This window comes from Meles meles, chromosome 17 (genome assembly GCF_922984935.1).
Source record: "Meles meles chromosome 17, mMelMel3.1 paternal haplotype, whole genome shotgun sequence".
Lineage (NCBI taxonomy): Eukaryota > Metazoa > Chordata > Mammalia > Carnivora > Mustelidae > Meles > Meles meles.
The window spans coordinates 47,785,959-47,805,058 of record NC_060082.1 but is presented as its reverse complement, the minus strand read 5'-3'; the positions used below and the strand labels follow the sequence as shown (position 1 = coordinate 47,805,058).

The 19,100-nt window shown below is 36.5% G+C and overlaps 1 protein-coding gene across 1 annotated transcript in view; it reads left to right on the top strand.

The window, feature by feature from the left end:
• The window catches only part of HMCN1 (hemicentin 1), a 498,146-nt gene that overhangs the window by 127,138 nt on the left and 351,908 nt on the right, over window positions 1-19,100 (top strand). Inside the window, exons 3-4 of the mRNA XM_045983171.1 lie at window positions 2,100-2,258; window positions 3,709-3,831. Of these exons, the coding sequence (XP_045839127.1) occupies window positions 2,100-2,258; window positions 3,709-3,831 (282 nt within the window). The remainder of the gene's footprint in view (window positions 1-2,099; window positions 2,259-3,708; window positions 3,832-19,100) is intronic.

Here is a 19,100-nt window from a genome sequence, read left to right as displayed (position 1 = left end):
TCTCATGGGCTGTGAGCTCAAGCCCCAACTGGGGCTCTGCCCTGGGCTGGGAGTTTGAAGATCCTCTCTCTCTGCCCCCATCCCAATCTCTCTCCCTTTCTTTCTCAAATAAATAAATCTTTAAAAAAATGTAAAATTGGAATTCAGGAGGTAAGTACAGTCTGAAGATACAAATATACAAGTTTTTGAGAATAGTATTATCTATTATCATTACATACACGTAAGTAATGATGGATAGGTGGTAAGTCCTGCAAAAATAGAAAGGACTGTTAACAATAAAATTTCTGGGAGTCTTTAGTTGATGTCTTCTTAGAAGTGAAGATCAGGTTACTACAGTGTTCAGTCTACTACCATTAAGAAAGTGACATAATATTCCACGGGTTTCTCAATTTTAGAAGTGTTTTATAACCACTGGAGCTCTGTTCCAACTCATTTAATAAATGGTACTCCCAGCCTGTAAGTTTTGAGTGCGATCCAAAGCAAGAAAAGATTCTCCAGTTTGTCCAAACTGCGGTGTAAACAGTTCAAATGCCTGACTCTTTTGACCCTGATTAGATCTATGGTGCTCAGGATATTGTATTACAATCTGAAACTGTTTAAAGCCTGAGAACAGCCCCAGTAGGAGAATCAAGTAGAATCTCCAGAGTTTAAAGTAAAAACCTTATCCCTTTTGTCAAGTAATTATTTTCTTTTTGAGAAAGAGCTCTTACTTACTGAATTCTGGTGGACTATAGAAACATAGGGCTCCTTCCCCCATAACCCAAGCTCTCTTACTTTTTATTTGGTTGTCTTTTCTAGACCGTGTGTTCCTTAAGGACAAGATACTTTAGCTTATTATTCCTCTTTGTGTATCTAAATCCTAGCAGGGTGTTTAGCGGTTCTGGATTGCTCAAAATATATTGGTTAAAGTCCATTCCCTTGGCCCTGTGGTTATTGACATCTATGCTAAGGAAATAATCAGACATTATATAAATATATATACATATATGTGTATACATAATATAATAGCATATATATAATATATAATAATATAGTGTATATATAATATATATATAATAGATTTGTATTTATATATTTATAATAGAGGAAATTTGAAAGACCATTAATCAACAGTAGGGCAATGGTTAACTAAATTATGGGATACAGGCAGAATATTATGCAATCATTAAAACCTATAATTTTGAAGAACATCGATGACATGGAACAGAAGGATATAATCCTAAATTTAAAATATAGAAAACTGTAAATATAGCATTCTTACAGTTTAATCTATAAATCCATATAATTTTGAATGAAATAAATGTGAGAAGAATTCTTCCTAGGATGTGGACTCTTACTGTTCAGGAAAATATATTGAGTCTATTCAAGTAGAAAATAAAACACAGAGATCATGTGTTAGTAGGAAAAATAAAGCAGAATGAAAAGAGAGGCAAAGAATGTGTATTTTATGTAAGGTGGTCATGAGAGGCTCCCCTGACAGGTAATAGTTGATCAAACGCTTGAGGTATGGGAATTTACCAGTATGTTTGTTTGCTGGTGGGAATGACCCAATAAAGAGGAATGTTTGGCAATGGAGTAGAGAGAGGCAACAGCAATAGGAGCTGTGTTTTTGATTAGGCACATATGAGTAGTAGCCCTAGCTCTGCCCAAATGATTTCTTCACTGTAAAGGCAGGGCATGTGGCTCGATTAATAGATATCGTGGTGGGTGCTCATGGAAGTTCTTCTGACTGCTACCCTCAAGGTCATCAAATAAGGGATAAGAAAAGAGGGATATGTGAATAGTCAGGTTAGGGAATGGAGAGTGAATCAACATCTAATTAAGTGAAAAGCATATAAGAATTTCTATTATTTTGTGTATTTGGGATGAATTTATAATTTATCCATAAATATATGTTTTTTGCTCTCCACATCACTTTAATGCCTTTTCCATCTCCTGGTAAGCAAAGTGATCAATCCAGTGGCAAAATGATGGAAGATAAATGCAAAGAGAATTTGCTCAGCTCTACAGCTTCTAAAGCAACTTACTATAATTAAAATAGTCCTTCCTTTTTTATTGATGAAATAATTGCAATTTTTTTTTTCTCTGCTCCTCAACAGGGTGGTGGCGATTGTCCAGAAATGAGTATTGGAGCTATAAAAATTGCCTTGGAAATTTCTCTCCCTGGCTCTTTCATCTATGTTTTCACCGATGCGCGGTCCAAGGATTATCGGCTCACTCATGAAGTGCTCCAGCTTATCCAACAGAAACAGTCACAAGTGAGTAGGAATCAGCCCCCAAATTTTCTATCTGAATACAGCTGGGAGGAATTCAGGCATGCCTTGGAGATATTGTGGGTCAGTTCTGACCACCATAATAAAGCAGATATCACAATAAAGCCAAATGAATTTTTGTGTACGTAGAAGTTATGTTTATACTATACTGTACTCTCTTAAGTGTGAAGTATTATTATAGCTTAAAATATATATATACCTTAATTAAAAATATTTCATTGATAAACAATGCTAACCATCATCTGAGCTTTCAGCAAGTCGTTCTCACTGATCATGAATCACCATAGCAAATACATGAATAATGAAAAAGTTTGAAATACTGCAAAAATTACCAGAATGTGACACAGAGACATGAAGTGAGCAAATTGAAAAATGGTGCTGATAGATTTGTTTGTTGCAGGGTTGCCACAAACATCTAATTTGTAAGAAACATAGTATCTGTGAAGCACAATAAAACAAAGTTCAATAAAAGAAGGTATGCCTTTATGGCATTGAGAAGTTGCCTCTCCTTTTTGACTAAACTTTGTATGGCAAATGCCAATAATTATAACTACTGATCCGTATACATGTACTCAATATATATGTGTCATTTAATTTAAGCATATTGTTATGTAATATTTGTACATATTAATACCTTGTTTTTTGATACAGAGAGGAAATGACTGGGAATTAATGAAGGTTCTTCTTACTATCTTATCCTTTTAACTGATGAAAACATAGGCCTATGTCTCAAACATCACCTCCTATGTGGAATCTCCTCTGAGTCAGTTACTTGTTGTATCAGTTAGCTCTTGCTGTGTAACAAACAGTTCTACCTCTCAGTGGCTGAAAACAACACACATTTATTTCTCACATAATTTCAGGGCTCTGTTGATCGAGGTGAGGCTTGTCACTAGCATGTCTGGGGAAAGTTTGGGTTTCACTTATCTAGGCTGATCTCTAGGGTGACGTCTCTGTCTCACAGGTTTCTCACCATTTTTTGAGACCAGTAGGTTAGTTTAGACATGTTCTTTTCATGGCCAAGGCAGAAGAAGTATATATCACGTGCTAGATCACAAGATACACAAGATACACAAGCTCTTGAATGTAAACTTGAACTGATAGAATGTCCCTTTTGCTTTGGGCTGCTGGCCAAAGCAAATCATATGTCCAAGCTTTCATTTGAAGATGACAGATTAACTCCACCTCCTAAACAAGAGGGACTTCAAGCTTTTGCAAAGCACATGGATATAGGGATGGAGATATATATATATATGATGTAGGGTATTATATACATTTATATATGTATATATATATTATATATGTATGATGTATATATGATAATGTGTGTATTTCACTGTGCTAGTAGCATATAAACATGTAATAGGTACTCAATAAATTCATATTGATTTCTGAAAACCCTTTAAATTGTCTTCTTTTTTTAAAAATATCATAGGTGGTATTTGTGCTCACTGGAGATTGTGATGACAGGGACCATATTGGATATAAAGTCTATGAAGAAATTGCCTCTACAAGTTCTGGTCAAGTGTTCCATCTGGACAAAAAACAAGTTAATGAGGTCAGTTTGATAAAGTGGGTCTACTTTATTACTAACTACCTTACCAAGGTATTAGTTAGGCCAAGCTAGCTATGACAGATTTGATTTCAAAAACAGTTTGCAAAGAGGTTGCCTTTTTTCCCCACCTTAGTCCATAGGTCAGTAAAGGCATTAAACCAATGTAGGGAAGCATAGATTTATATAATATTAGTTTCTAGATTATATTATTCTATGCACATGTTATTTAGATTTAAGCATAAATACTTAAAATTCATTCAGTGGAAATTGGAAATTTTTGTAGTTCTTGTTTAGGAAGGTCAATTTGTGTTTCTGATGCACAACTTTTGGATAACTGGTAATAGAAGGTGTGACAGTTCACTGAAGTAGAAAATGAAAAAATTATTGAGCAAAATTCTGATGATGTTTGATATCTAAGATTAAAAGTAAAAAACTGTAAGTGCATAGTTAATTAAAAACATTTATGGTAATAAAATCAATAACTTAAGTACTAAGGAAATCTTGGTATTTTCTAAAACAGTGTTTGAGACATATCTGTCACAACTCTTTCTCCTTTTTGGTACTTTCTTGGGACCTCACTGTGATAATAACTTTATGTATGTATGTATGTATGTATGTATTTATTTATTTATTTATTATTTATAAGTTTCTAGGGACATGCCAATATAAAGATAAGGTCTTCAGTGGGCATAATTCAAATTTGATAGATGTGGTTACTCTATCTATACAAGTTCTGTTAATTTCATGACAGACTCCTTTGTCTTGAATGAAATGGTTCAGTAAGTCCTCTTCTTCCTAAAGAGTTCTGTTATATCATGTTGGAACTCAAAGGATGTTGCAAATTTCTAGAATAATATCCAGCAAAAATATTTATTAGCATATGATATACAGACTTGGAAGTTCATTTTATTTTACTTATTTTTTTTTGTCTTTTTAAAAAATTAAAAAAAATTTTTTTTTATAAACATATAATGTATTATTAGCCCCAGGAGTACAGGTCTGTGAATCGCCAGGTTTACACACTTCACAGCACTCACCATAGCACATACCCTCCCCAATGTCCATAACCCAACCAACCACCTTCTCCCTACCCCCCTCTCCCCGGCAACCCTTAGTTTGTTTTGTGAGATTAAGAATCTCTTATGGTTTGTCTCCCTCCCGATCCCATCTTGTTTCATTTATTCTTCTCCTATCCCCCAAACTCCCCATGTTGCATCTCCACTTCCTCATATCAGGGAGGTCATATGATAGTTGTCTTTCTCTGACTGACTTATTTCGCTAAGCATAATACCCTCTAGTTCCATCCACGTTGTCGCAAATGGCAAGATTTCATTTCTTTTGATGGCTGCATAGTATTCCATTGTGTATATATATACCACATGGAAGACCATTTTAGTGCAAAAATGTTTTTGTTGGAAGAAATACCCATAAGAGGGTTATGGCTTGAGTTCATATTGTGTCCCTCATAGAGATTCAGAAATGCCAGGGCAGGGTCTGACAACTACATAGGAAATCCTTTAGAGGTTATTTGCATAAAAATTTGCATGAGGATTTGGGAACCTGGGAAGAAAAGAGTTGGGAAAGAGTGCAAAACTTTCTCAGGAACTGAATTTCTTGTCCTGTCCCTTAGGGCTGTGTTTAACCTGAATGAAGGAAAGGCTTTCCTCCTATAGTTTTTAACCTGGAATTGTGTAAGACTCTGGGGTACAGTCAGTATCATCAACACAAAGTAGGGCATAAGGGCATCATTTTCTGCTTAGTGTGTTTGAGGTTCTGGATTAAAAGCAACAGTGGTGTAAACTGCAGAGAGATGGGTCAGAAATGCCATGCTCTATGGACGTGGTGGTTCCTGGCAGAAGGTACTAGAGAAGGGAAGAGGTAAGAAGAGGCATGACTTGTACCTAGGGCATTTGGAAGAACAGTAGTTCAAACCTGTAAGCAGTCAGGCCCAACTTGGAGCTCCCCAAAACAAGTTGGGTGAACTTTTAGGGAGAACCATAGGATTTTATTAGGAGTTGGGCCCTAGAGCTAGAAGATAACTTGGTGGATCTCATAAATGTAACCCCATTTATATCCAACAACCCAGGAAAAATGGACTTACACAAAATTGAAAATACTATTTTTGTCTTAAATGGAGAAAATAAGCCCTACAGAGGTGCACACTTCAGTTTTTAAATAAACGGTACCATGTATAATTTTTGTAGTCCTAGTAATTTTTTTTAAAGATTTTATTTATTTATTTGACAGAGATGACAAGCAGGCAGAGAGGCAGGCAGAGAGAGAGGGGGAAGCAGGCTCCCTGCTGACCAGAGAGCCTAATGTGGGGCTCGATCCCTGGACCCTGGGATCATGACCTGAGCTGAAGGCAGAGGCTTTAACCCAATGAGCCACCCAGGCGCCCAGTCCTAGTAATTTTTTAAAAGATTTTATTTTAGAGGGAGAGCATGTGGGGGGTAGGGAGGGACAGAGAGAGTCTCAAGCAGACTCCATGCTGAGCACAGTGCCCCATGCAGGGCTTGGTCTTACCACTCTGGGATCATCTAACCCGACTTGAAACCAAGAGTTGGACGCTTAACTGACTGTCACCCAGGCGCCTCCATAGTCCCAATAATTTTTAATAATTCTGACAGTTACTAAATAATTGACAAAAACAATTTATAAAAATTCAAACAAATTTAACTCACTGATATTTTAACCTTCAAGTTTAGCTTAAGCAGAATAGAACTAGAGAGAAGCATTCCTAAAATCGTCCATTTTTATAAATTGGATTTCAATGCCAACAGGAATGAGCTTCAATTTAGCTGTCAGTCATGGAAGTTCCAACCCCTTTACCATTTGGAAAGATCAGGAAAGGTCATCTCATCTACTTTGGGCCACTGAGACTCAAGAGGAATTTAGCTAGGGGCATCTTGGAAGAGTGCTCTTCTAGGTATTATTCTGCACTGATGTGAATCCCAGACCTGATGCAGCCATCCTCATACAGTTCTGAGGATTAAGCAAATGTAAGAGGGATTTGGATTAAGTCAACACCCAAGTCCCATCCTACTGCTAAGCCTCCAGAATTAAGGAAATGATGTTTTTACTTATACCAATTAGAATTCAGTATTTATTTACCTAGAGATAAATGCATCCTATTTGGTAAGAATTCCTTTGTGACATGGTTTCTGTTAGCTCCAGTTTCCTAATTTGTAAAATGGGGATAATAGAATTATCCATTTTGGAGAGTCATTAGAAGATTAAATGAGATAATGCCTGTAAAATGTTTCACACAAGGTCTGGTACAGGGTAAGTGCCCAATTAATGCTAACTAGTATTTTTATAATCCTCATAATGTTGTTATTTTGCTTTCAAAGTGGAGAAATTGTGCCACTATGTTTTTTAGAAACCAGATGGCTAGCTGTTGCTAGGAAATAAATTTATTTAAATGGGAAAAGGATGGAGAGATGGTTTTCTTGTTTCTTGTGTGAGAAAAAGATGTAAAGGGGTTACTAGGAACTGTATAAGCCAATGTTTCCCTTAAAGAAAGCCATGATGGTGGAAGATCTTATTAACAAAAACTGAAATGACAGTGATAAAATTGGAATTGCAAAATTTTTAGTATAAGTTTAGCCATTTTTCTTTTCTCATTGCTCGAAATTCTATTATATAAACATTATAAGCTCTAGAAAAAATAGATGCCATAGAGAGAGCTACACAACAGAAATGAGAACTGCAGGGAAGCCACACATGAGTTGAGTCCTTTCATTTTACTCAAGAGTGATTTTTCATCTCTTCCCAAAGGTAATTGTGGAGAATTATGCTTTATTCTCTTAACCTAGTTCATCAGTTTCCTAGTCGTGTATATTTTGTATCAACTCTCTCTTGAGATAACTTGAGGTTTCCTCTTTCTTCCTGTTTTTTTTTTTTTTAATAATACTTAAGTAGAGTATCTTTCATCTTTATTTAACATAAAAGAAGCCAAAGTGAAGAAATTACTTGGCTGGGCATCAATGGTCTATAAATCATTGTATGGTATTACATTTTGGAAACACGAGTTAAGACACATCTCAAGGATGTCCTTAAACAATTCACCTCTGAAGTTGGAAAAGGAACTAAAGCCTCACTCCTCCATTTCTTTGTAAACTGAGTTATTGTCAGTGGATCTAGTTAATGCTTCCTTAAGAGTAAGAGTCCAACTTTGAAATCTGAAAGTTACCCACAGTTATGCTTTTGCGTCACAGAAGCTAACACAAAAGATCTGTTGTTAATTGGATAATTTACTTGTTCCGAATTTCCCCATTCTTTCTCTCTGCCTCTCCCAACTCATGTCTTCAAACATTCCCCTTGCATCCCCCCTGTTCCCCCACAAAAGTTTTTCCACCTGTACATTCTAGCCCTATGGATTCCCCACTTGTAAGTAATGCTGCGTATTGGGCTGTTTTATATCAGAAGGAAGTTTTATTAAATAAAGGAATAATTGTCAAATACTTTGTTTGCTAAAGGAGTAAGTGATGATATATAGAAGTCTCTCAGTAAATCTTACTATCTTATCATGTAACTTACAAGTCTTTGGTGTAGGATGTTTCAATGCCAGTGTTCCTTGTGAGCACTTAGTGCTTTCTTTGGGAGTGGACACTGTGTTGCTGTGTTTGGTGCAGGCATATTCTATTCTACCCTCATTCTGTATTAAACATGGAAGGCTCCCACAGTTCTTTCTTTTGTCAGCGACCACCCTGTGATTAAGAAAATAGTAATAGCATCCACTTAGAATGATTGAGTGCTTGATATGGCCATTTAACAAGACTTTAATTTTATTTCATTTAATCCTTACCATAGCCTGTAAGAAAGACCGCGTGATCATAAGCCCCATTTCATGGAGGAGGGAGCTGAAGCATGAGGAATCAGAGCGTATTGCTCAAGGTTAAATTGTTGCTAAGTGTTTGAACTTAGGGGACATACTCAGTCTTTCTCCCTAGACAGTACTCTTAGCCACCACAAGTCCCTGTCTGTGATTTCCACTTCTGTTTTCATCAGAGGATGCAGTTTTTTAAATTGAAGTAAAATTAGCATACAATGTTATCTTAGTTTCAGGTGTACAATATAGTGATTTGACAGTTCTGTGCATTATTCAGTGCTCACCACAATGAGTGTAGTTATCTTCTATGACCATACAATATTGTTACAATATTATTGACTGTATTCTCTATGCTATGCTTTTCTTCTCTGGGACTGTTTATTTTGTACCTGTAAGTTTGAACCTCTTAATTCCCTTTATCTATTTTACCCATTCCCCTACCCACCTCCCATCTGACAACTACCAGATTGTTCTCTGTGTTTCAGAGTCTGGTTTTGTTTGTTCGTTTGCTTTGTTTTTAGAGTCTACATATAGGGACGCCTATATACATATATTACATATAGGGTGGCTCAGTGGGTTAAAGCCTCTGCCTTTGGCTCAGGACATGATCCCAGGGTCCTGAGATCGAGCTCCACATCGGGCTCTCTGCTCAGCAGGGAGCCTGCTTCCACCTCTCTCTCTGCCTGCCTCTCTACCTCCTTGTGATCTCTGTCTGTCAAATAAATAAATAAAATCTTAAAAAAAAAAGAAAGAAACAAAACAGATACGGAAAAAAAAAGAGCAAACAAATAGAGTCTACATATAAGTGAAATCATATGGTATTTGTTTTTCTGGGTCTGACTTACTTTACTTAACATTATACCCTCAAGGTCCATCCACGTTATTGCAAATGACAAGATCTCATTCTTTTTTTATGGCTGGGAATATATATATATGTGTGTGTGTGTGTGTGTGTGTGTGTGTTGTGTGTGTGTATAACATAGTATAATATAACACAATATAATATATTATATATAAAAATATATATCCTATGTATATGATAGACACCTAGGTTGTTTCTATATCTTGGTTGCAATAATTGTAAATAATACTGCAATAAACATAGGCGTACATATATTTTTTTGATTTAGTGTTTTTGTTTTCATTGGGTCCAGTAGTAGGATTACTGGAGCATATGGTATTTCTATTTTTCATTTTTTGAGGAGCCTCCATACTGTTTTCCACAGTGGCTGCACCAATTTGCATTCCCACCAAGAGTGCATGAGGGTTCTTTTTTCTCCACATCCTCACCGACACTCGTTATTTCTTGACTTTGGGTACTAGTGATTCTGACTAATATGAAGCGAAATCTCACAGTGGATTTGATTTACATTTCCCTCATGTTTAGTGATTTTGAGAGAATTTTTTATGTACCTCTTGGCCATCTGTATATCTTTTCTCTTTCTTTTTCTTTTTTTAAAGATTCTATTTACTTACTTGACAGAGAAAGACACAGTGAGAGAGGGAACCCAAGCAGGGGGAATAGGAGAGGGAGAAGCAGGATTCCTGCTGAGCAGGGAGCCGGATGCAGGGCTCCATCCCAGGGCCCTGGGATCATGACCTGAGCTGAAGGCAGACACTTAACAACTGAGCCACCCAGGTAGCCCTGGAGGCTTTTCTATTCTGGTCTTCTGTCCATTCTTTAATTAGATTACTTGTTGTTTTAGAGTTACAGCATACAAGTTCTTTATATATTTTGGATATTAGCCCCTCAAGAAGTTGTAGTTTTATCAGTAAGTTAGAAATTTCGGTCTCCTAATTTGTTCAGTGAATGTTTGCGGTATTTGACACTAGTCACCACACTAACCAGTGAAGACAGCAAAAGCCAACAAGATGCTGTCCCTGTCCTCATGGAGCCTAGAGGTAGGAGAGGGGATATAATGATAGCAGAAGGTGATAATAGTTGATGAAGGCAACCCCAGCAACTCAAGCAGCCAGACATTTCACTCAAGGAGGACCATGGGCTCAAGGAGGCTCATTGGCCACCAGAGCACACCATCTGTTCCTCAGGATCCTACCTGCTGCCACGACTAAGAGCAGACAGGGGGCATCTAATGCCAGAGTTTCTGAGTTTGAGCACAGTTCTACCATTCACTAGATTCATGGCCCTGGATAAGTTATTTACCTCTTTGGTGCTTCAGTTTCTTCATTGGTAAGACAGGATAAATAATAGCACAAACCACAGAAGATTAAGCCCCATTTCTCCCTGTCCTTTCTATCTCTTAACAGTAGACTAGGGCATCTGATAAAAATTTACTATCCTCGGGGCACCTGGGTGGCACCTCATTAGGCCTCCGACTCTGGTTTTGCTCAGATCATGATCTCAAGGTCATGAGATTGAGCTCCGTGTTGGGCTCCATACTGGATGTGGGGCCTGCTTGGGATTCTCTCTTTCCCTCTCCCACTGCCCTTCCTCGCTTTCGCTCTCTTTCAAATAAATACATAAATCTTAAAAAAAAAAAAAAAAAAGGTACTACCGTCTACTTTATCAGGGGCTGAAACGGCCCTGAAATACCTTTTTCTTTCTTTGTGTAAGTGGCAGAGAGGTAAAAGTTCAGGACAACAGGAACCTTGGGTCCAAACCCTCCGTCTTCCTGGGCAAAACTGTACCAAGAGCTGCTAAAGTCTGCAGGCTCTAGGATCTTTCTTACAACATCAAGGGAAAGGGTGAAGTCATCCCAGAACTTTTACTCTGGGAATGATATAAGAATGATGGCATCTATTACAGGGGCAGGGTGTCAGCAGTCACCTGGGCAGAAGAAGGAGTGCTCACTCAACAGGGGCAAAAGAGAGTTGATTGAATCATAGTTTAGCAAGATGTGGGCAGGGTTAAGGGATGTCAACAGAGGATGCTGAAGCACCAAGAGTCCAGCAGCAATGGAAGAGAGAGCTTGGGCCAGCACCCAGGGAGACCCAAGGGTGAGGGCTCATGAGAGGTGATGGCATGTGATAGGCAAATTGCAGCCCTGGAGGGACAGAGCCAGAGGAACAAATATCCAGCCCCACTTTCTTCATCCCTTGCAATTCCTGATGGCTTTTCATTTCCTGGTGCCTTTTTAATTTTCCTCACTCTAACTGGAAGCTGGGAGACCAAGGAGCCCTTCTGAAGTCGTTCATAAATGTCAGTGTCCCAGGGCACAGAGCCTTATGGACAAGGGTCGAGAATGATCTGGAGGGGCAAAATGAAAATAACCAGCACAAGCAGTATTGTGTGGTGGTTAAGGCTCTAGGCTCTAGGAACATGGCTCATATCCCAGCCATGCAACCTTACACAAGTTACCTGGTTTTTCTGTCTCCGTTTCCTCATCTGTAAAATGGAAAGAGTGATAGAATGTACCTCAGATAGCTTTTGTATTTAGAACATATCAATAAATATTAACTGCTAATATTTTTATTTACTGATACACGTTAGTCAAAATATTCCATGAGCCTCTTTTAGAATTTTCCCTAAAACAAAGAAATATATATATATATATCTCTATGTATGTGTACATAGAGATATATATATATATATATATATATATATATATAAATTTTTTTAAGAAATATATATTTAGTATCCATCTGTGACAACATGGCCAAAGATAATGGGGAATTCTTGGGCTTTAGAACAGGAGGGTTTGAATGACCTCTCTATCTTTAGCTTTATATAAATTTTCTGAGACTCTTTCTTCATGTGAAAACAGGCATATTAATTACTTCACAGGACAGTCATGAGGTTTAAATAAATACCTAGAGTATCCTGAATGGAGACCTGGGAGGATGGAAATCACCCAGCCTGTGGGTTTTTAGGACAGGAATGTCTCCTTTGCTGACAAGGGCACCTGTAGTTTTCCTTTGATTGTAGGTCCTGGGGGTACCCTTACCCTGCAGAGTGCTTGGAAGGACAGAGGTGTTTTGGTGAGCCCCAGCTTTACAAATTAATATCTGAAGGAGAACAGACTCAAGACTACTGTAGACTTTTGTTCCATTCGCAAACTTTTACGAACTCCTTATAGTTGTCATTTGTCTTATTTTCACATCACAATAAAATGTTAAAAGGTAAAGGGCTTAACTGCTTATTTTGTGAATATAATAACATCAATCAATACTAATCTTAATAATATAGGTAAACTTTACGGAATGTTTATTATGTTCCAAGGGCTATACTCTGCATTTCTCTAAGACTCACTGGCCTATGGGCAACAGATAATTTTTCAAACAATAAGTTAAGCGTGTATTTTTTGTTTTAAGTAAACAAATGGAAATGTAAAGTACACATGGGTTCATTTAACCATATTAGTGACCGATAAAGCACTAGTTCTAGTACGATAATAAGCTCTATGCAAAGTCCCAAAGAGAATAAATTCCTTCCCCGGCCAGTCGTTCTGGAGTCCGACTATGTCACTGCAGAGAGGAGACAAAAGCAGGCAGTGTCCCTGGTGCCCCTGCAAGGAAAGAGAAGGGAGGTGATTTGGGTCTGAGTAGCAACCTAAAGCTGAGAAATAGTCAAGTCCTGGAAGTTCTTCTGGAGGAAAACAGGACACATGTTCCTCTCTTCTGTCTGTAACAGTAATTAAGACTCCAAGATAAAGAAAACACTTTTATTTCTTTTTTCCACTAAAGAATTTCCAGTGAGGAGGAGGAGTCAAACTTACTAGATACTTCAACAGAAGTAGGTAAGGCTTGGGAAAATGAAGTGATAGTTTATTTAAGTTTTGTTGAGACATAATTGGCATATATTACACCGACCATGTTTAAAGCATACCCGTGTGATAAGTTATGACATCTGTATTCATCACCACAGTCAAGGTAAAGAACATATCTGTCACCCTCAAAAGTTTTCTTGTATCTATCATCACTCCTTCCTGCCCCAATCTGTACCACCCATCCCTAGCAACCACTGATCTTTTTTGTCACTATTTTTTATCACTAGTTTGTCACTTTTTTATCACTATAGTTTATCACTATTTTTTATCACTAGTTTTGTACTAATTTACATTTTAAAAATGTTATATAAATGAAATCATATGCTATGTACCCCTTTTTGGTCTGGCTTACTGCACTTGGAATAATTATTTTAAGGTTTGTCTATATTTTATTTTATTTTTTAATTTATTTTTAAAGATTTTATTGCGAGAGAGAGAAAGAGAGCACGCACACGTTTATGAGTTGGGGGGAGGGGCATAGGAAGAGAGACAAGCAGACTCCCCACTGAGTGGGGACACCCCCAACAGGGCTTGATCCCCAGACCCCAGGATCATGACCTGAGCTGAAAGCAGACATCCAACAAACTGAACCACAGAGTTGTCCCAAGATTTATCTATATTTTAGTGTTTAACAGTTCATTCTTGTTATTGCTGGGTAGTATTTTACTATATGGGTATACCACAGTTGTTTATTCATTCACCTGATCGTGGACATTTATATTGTTTCTAGCATTGGGCTACTACAAATGAAGCTGTATAAATGTTCATGTACAAGTCTTTGCTGCATGGACATATGCTTTCATTTCTTTTGTAAAATACCAAAGAGGAATGACTGGATCAGATGATAGTATGTGAAGTAACAGTCTTACACCCAATCCATAAAAAGTTCTAACATCTTGGCAACAAAGAGACTCATAGATGAGAGATTACTGGATATATTTCTCTTGCTAGTTGTATACTCATTTTCACAGGTTAATACTAGTATTAGAAAGATTATAAACTTTGCTGAAGTGTGAATTCAACAAAGCCCTTTCCTGCTGCTTGGTCAAAGAACACTTGTGACTAGAATTTAGACCTAGAGCCTTGTGTATATACAAGCTCAAGGATGAGACTCTGAAACCCAGAGTTTTGAACAGTTAATCCTCTAGAATGAAGTATCTGCCATTTTGTTTTTCCATCTTCTGAGTTTCACTCCAGACATTATTTCAAAAATATAACCTTACTGCTGACCTTAAAATAAGCAGAAAGGATGTTTCCTCTGAAATTTGTAAATGTATCAGAGACAAATATAACATTCTAGAAAGCTACAGGAAATGTTTGAAAACAATGCATAAATGTTTCCATTTATTCGTTCTTATAATTTACCTAATTAAATGTTGAAAATGAAGTGGAGAACTCAGAGCTCAAACTTCGAAAAATACAGTCTTTACATCCACAAACACGTGAAAAAAAGGAATAGTCCTTTTCGTTCCAGTAGAATGCTTGCTTTCTTTATTATGCTAAGATTGACACATTGTCCTCATGAATGCGTGCTGGCAACTCCAGTACTCCAGTCACCTAGTTTATCGCTCACCCCTGGGAGTCACTAATTAGATCACTGAAATGGCGGAATGAAACCATGTGTACTTTTTGTTCGGAATAAATAAAACATAAATACTTAATTTATTGTTTAAAATCTTATTTATTGCTCATGGACCTCTGAGCATTGAACAATATTTTAAAATCTTATTTGCAGTGGAGATAAAATGTAATATTCTGTGCAAGTGGAGGAAAAAAGATCACCCTTCTCAGTAGTATCTTATTTAGGCAGAAGTTACCAAGAGTGAAGCAGGGCCCCCCAGTCGTGTGAAACAGAGGGGAATGGGAAGTGGGGCATGCATTGTTTAAAAGGATAAGCCTATAAAAAATGAGAATGGCTACCTTTCATTTCATGGTTTCCTGTATTGGCTTGGGGAACTATTTGAAGGACATATTACAAACTGTGGCAGTGTATTCTGTGAGGGCAGTGGGAGTCATATCTACAAAACAAAACTCATTGTCTATGTAGGTTTCAATGTGAGAGTGTTGTCCCACAGCCCTTCATAAGACAATCGTAATATTAGGTCCCTGGTTATTACTTGTCTATAAAACTTAGGCAACAGAATGGATATCACTTCTCCCTAAAATACGAAAAAGGGGGAGGATGCTTATATAAATGACTGAAAGAATATTTCTGGAAAGTAAAGAAAGAGATGGTATTTAAGGGCAAACGGTAACCATTAGGTTGCATGCATTCAATAAAACCAGAACAACAGAAAAAGAAATAAACCTGTTTTCTTAGCTAACTTTATTTTAATCAGAAGCTGAAACAAAATGTTGATTTTGACTATAAGATGTCAACTTTAATAGAGTCAGTCAATAACAAGTCTTAATTATCAAGACGTTATAGTGTCAAACTCAAAGTCTTTGAAAATTTATTCAAATACACACTGGCTTGAAATAAGTGATCAATTTGAGCCATTTAAAGGGCTTGCTCTTTATTTTTGCTGGAGTTACAGTAGAAATTAAAGATTTGAACTGAGAGGAAAATGTCCCAGGTATTTGATATTTAAAACAGAAACAACCTGATAGTCAACTGAATTCACTGACCATATTTTCTTTAAGAATTCACCTGTTAGGATCCACCAAGGAACACGAAGGAACGAAAAACATCTGCAGTGTTGAAGCAATAAAAGTCTATTGAATTTTCATTTTCACAGAGCCTCAACGATTTGGATAATTCCTTTCATATTTTATCAATTTAAATTTTAAAATTTTCTTTTAAAACTTTTTATTTAGGGAAGGAAAGTGTCTGTGGTGAAGTAATAAGCATGCCTTCCTCTCTCTTTCTACACACATACACACGCACACACACACACACACGCTAGAGTATATCTGATCTTTTAGGAATTCAGAAACAACAAGAGAACTAACACATTTAAGAGGTTATATACCTGTTGTTTCAAACAATATTGTATTTTGTAAAGATTTTAAATCATTAAGAAAGCAATTATTTTTTTGGTATCTAATCTAGAAATTATTAAAGATCTATAACAAGGATTTTTGGTGTGTTAAAATCAAATAAGATCATGTGTCGAAAGCATTTTTAAAGGGACTTAATTTTGAATCTTCTTGAAGAATAATTTTCTTTTTTTTTTCTTTTTTTTTTTTTTTTAAAGATTTATTTATTTGACAGAGAGAAATCACAAGAGAGGCAGGCAGAGAGAGAGGAAGGGAAGCAGGCTCTCCGCTGAGCAGAGAGCCCGATGCGGGACTCGATCCCAGGACCCCGAGATCATGACCCGAGCCGAAGGCAGCGGCTCAACCCACTGAGCCACCCAGGCGCCCCTGAAGAATAATTTTCAATTGTAGTTTCTTCTTTCCCCAAAGACTCCTGAACATCTAGGCTGATTGGTCTAGCTGACCAAGAGATTTGTGTGCCCAGAAGACCAAAGGTAGTCTTTTGTCTATCACAGAAGAGGGAAATATAAAAAGGTCTGACTACTACAACTTTTCTCCAGATCAAGAGGTTCCTACTACTAGGATTTTCCTTTAATTATGATAATTAAATAATCTGGTTCAAGGTTAATTGGCTGTTGTTAATTTCTAGACATAGAAATGCTTATATAATTTTTAAATTTTTTCTCTTCAATTGCTTATCCAGGAATTCTACTATATAATTGCTATTCTTCTAGAAAAATCATAATTTTTGTACTAAACACAGTAGATTAATATTATTTTAACATTGCAAGAATGTACTTGGTTAATGTCTTTGACAAAAATATCAATATCATTTAAAAGTGGCTTAATAATACATTTGGAGAACACATAAATTTATTTTTTGAAAAGCAGTTTAAGGGATTTCATATACAAAGAATGAAGAAAACTCAAGACCTTATTTTCAATATTTCTGTTTAATATAAATCAGCAGAGAACTTTGAAAACAGTAGGCCTATCTAATGAAGTAGTAAGCAGTTCCATGAAGATATTAGGTTGCAAATGCCAAGTACATGTCATGATTTATCCTTTTTTGCACTTGGTTCCACATAAATAAAAACATTCATCAGGGACAACCTAAATTTTGCTTTCTATTCTGCAGTAGCAAAGAGGAGGTGGAAGAAATGAGAGTCAAAGCAAGGGAAGTTTTATTTAAGAAATTTATGCCCTAGGGTAAATACCTGAAAATCGAATCTATGCTTCATATATTTTCCAGGTCTCCTTATGCATTCCTAGAATGAACCAACTGTAATAGGGTGATAAATAAAAAAATCTCTTGAGAAATGGTATGAGCTACTTTTGAGAGCCCCCTTGTAACATTTTGGTCATGATTTGGCTTTGTGACAAAAATTACAAATGGCTTTTCTCTTTCTTGCTAAAGGCCCGGGGGGAAAAAAAATTGCCTTGAGGTCATTTACCGTATAATTTAAACAACTTCAGTGTAAGTGAATGAATAAAGAAAAGGGGGAAAAAATCTTTCAGAATTAAAAAAAGAATTTATTTGACAGAGGGAGAGAGATCACAAGCAGGCAGAGCAGTAGGCACAGAGAAAGGGGGAAGCAGGCTCCCTGCTGAGCAGAGAGCCCAATGCAATGCAGGGCTTGATCCCAGGACCCTGATGTCATGACCTGGGCGGGAGGCAGAGGCGTAACCCACTTAGCCATCCAGGCGTACCAGAATTCTTAATTGTAATTTTAAATGAACACAAATAATGTATTTCCTTTAAAAATATCATAGCTGGGTTATTTTATCACTTTTTAAATTACGATCTTTGAAAAAAAGACACGATAGTGTTAAATCACTTAAAATTTGGCAATTAGTTTCTATGAACAGGAAAAAAATTCAGGGATTAGTGAAGCTGTTTACAAAAATTTGTCCATTGTTCATTCAAATAATATTTATTAAATTAATAAGTTCACTCAATAATTTATATAATAACATTAAAATAATGAAGGCAAATAGAATTATTATTGCAAATGATGTTTATTAAAATTATGTATCTGGCAAGATATTTATTTACATATATATGCATATTTCTAGAAAAAATGAAAGGTCACACCCAAATATGTTGATGCCAATCAGTGGATATTATAATTCTAGGTAATTTTAATATTTATTTGTTTTATGTGCTTTATTTTTAAAATAATGGGTATGCATTATTTTTAAAGAGTGAAGGCATTTTCACTAAAAAGGAAAATTTCACTTGTTTTGTTTCTTAAATCCACATATGAGTGAAATCATATGGTATTTGTCTTTCTCTGACTGACTTATTTTGCTTCTCTAGCTCCATCCGTGTCACTGCAAATGGCAAGATTTCATTGTTTTTTATGGCTGAGTAATATTTCGTGGTATATATGTATCACATCTTCTTTATCCATTCATCAGTCAATGGTCAGTTGGGCTGTTTCCATAATTTGGCTATTGTAGATAATGCTGTTGTAAACAAATGAGCAAAAGTGGGAAAAGAGAGAGAAAGGCAAACCAAGAAACAGACTCTTAACTAGAGAACAGTTGATGGTTACCAAAGGGGAACTGGGAGAGGGATGAGTGAAATAGGTCATGGAGATTAAGGAGTGCACTTGTGATGAGCACTGGCTGTTGTATGGAAGTGTTGAATCACTATATTGCACACCTGAAACTAATATTACAATGTATGTTAACTAACTGGAAATTAAATAGAAACTTTAAAAAATAAG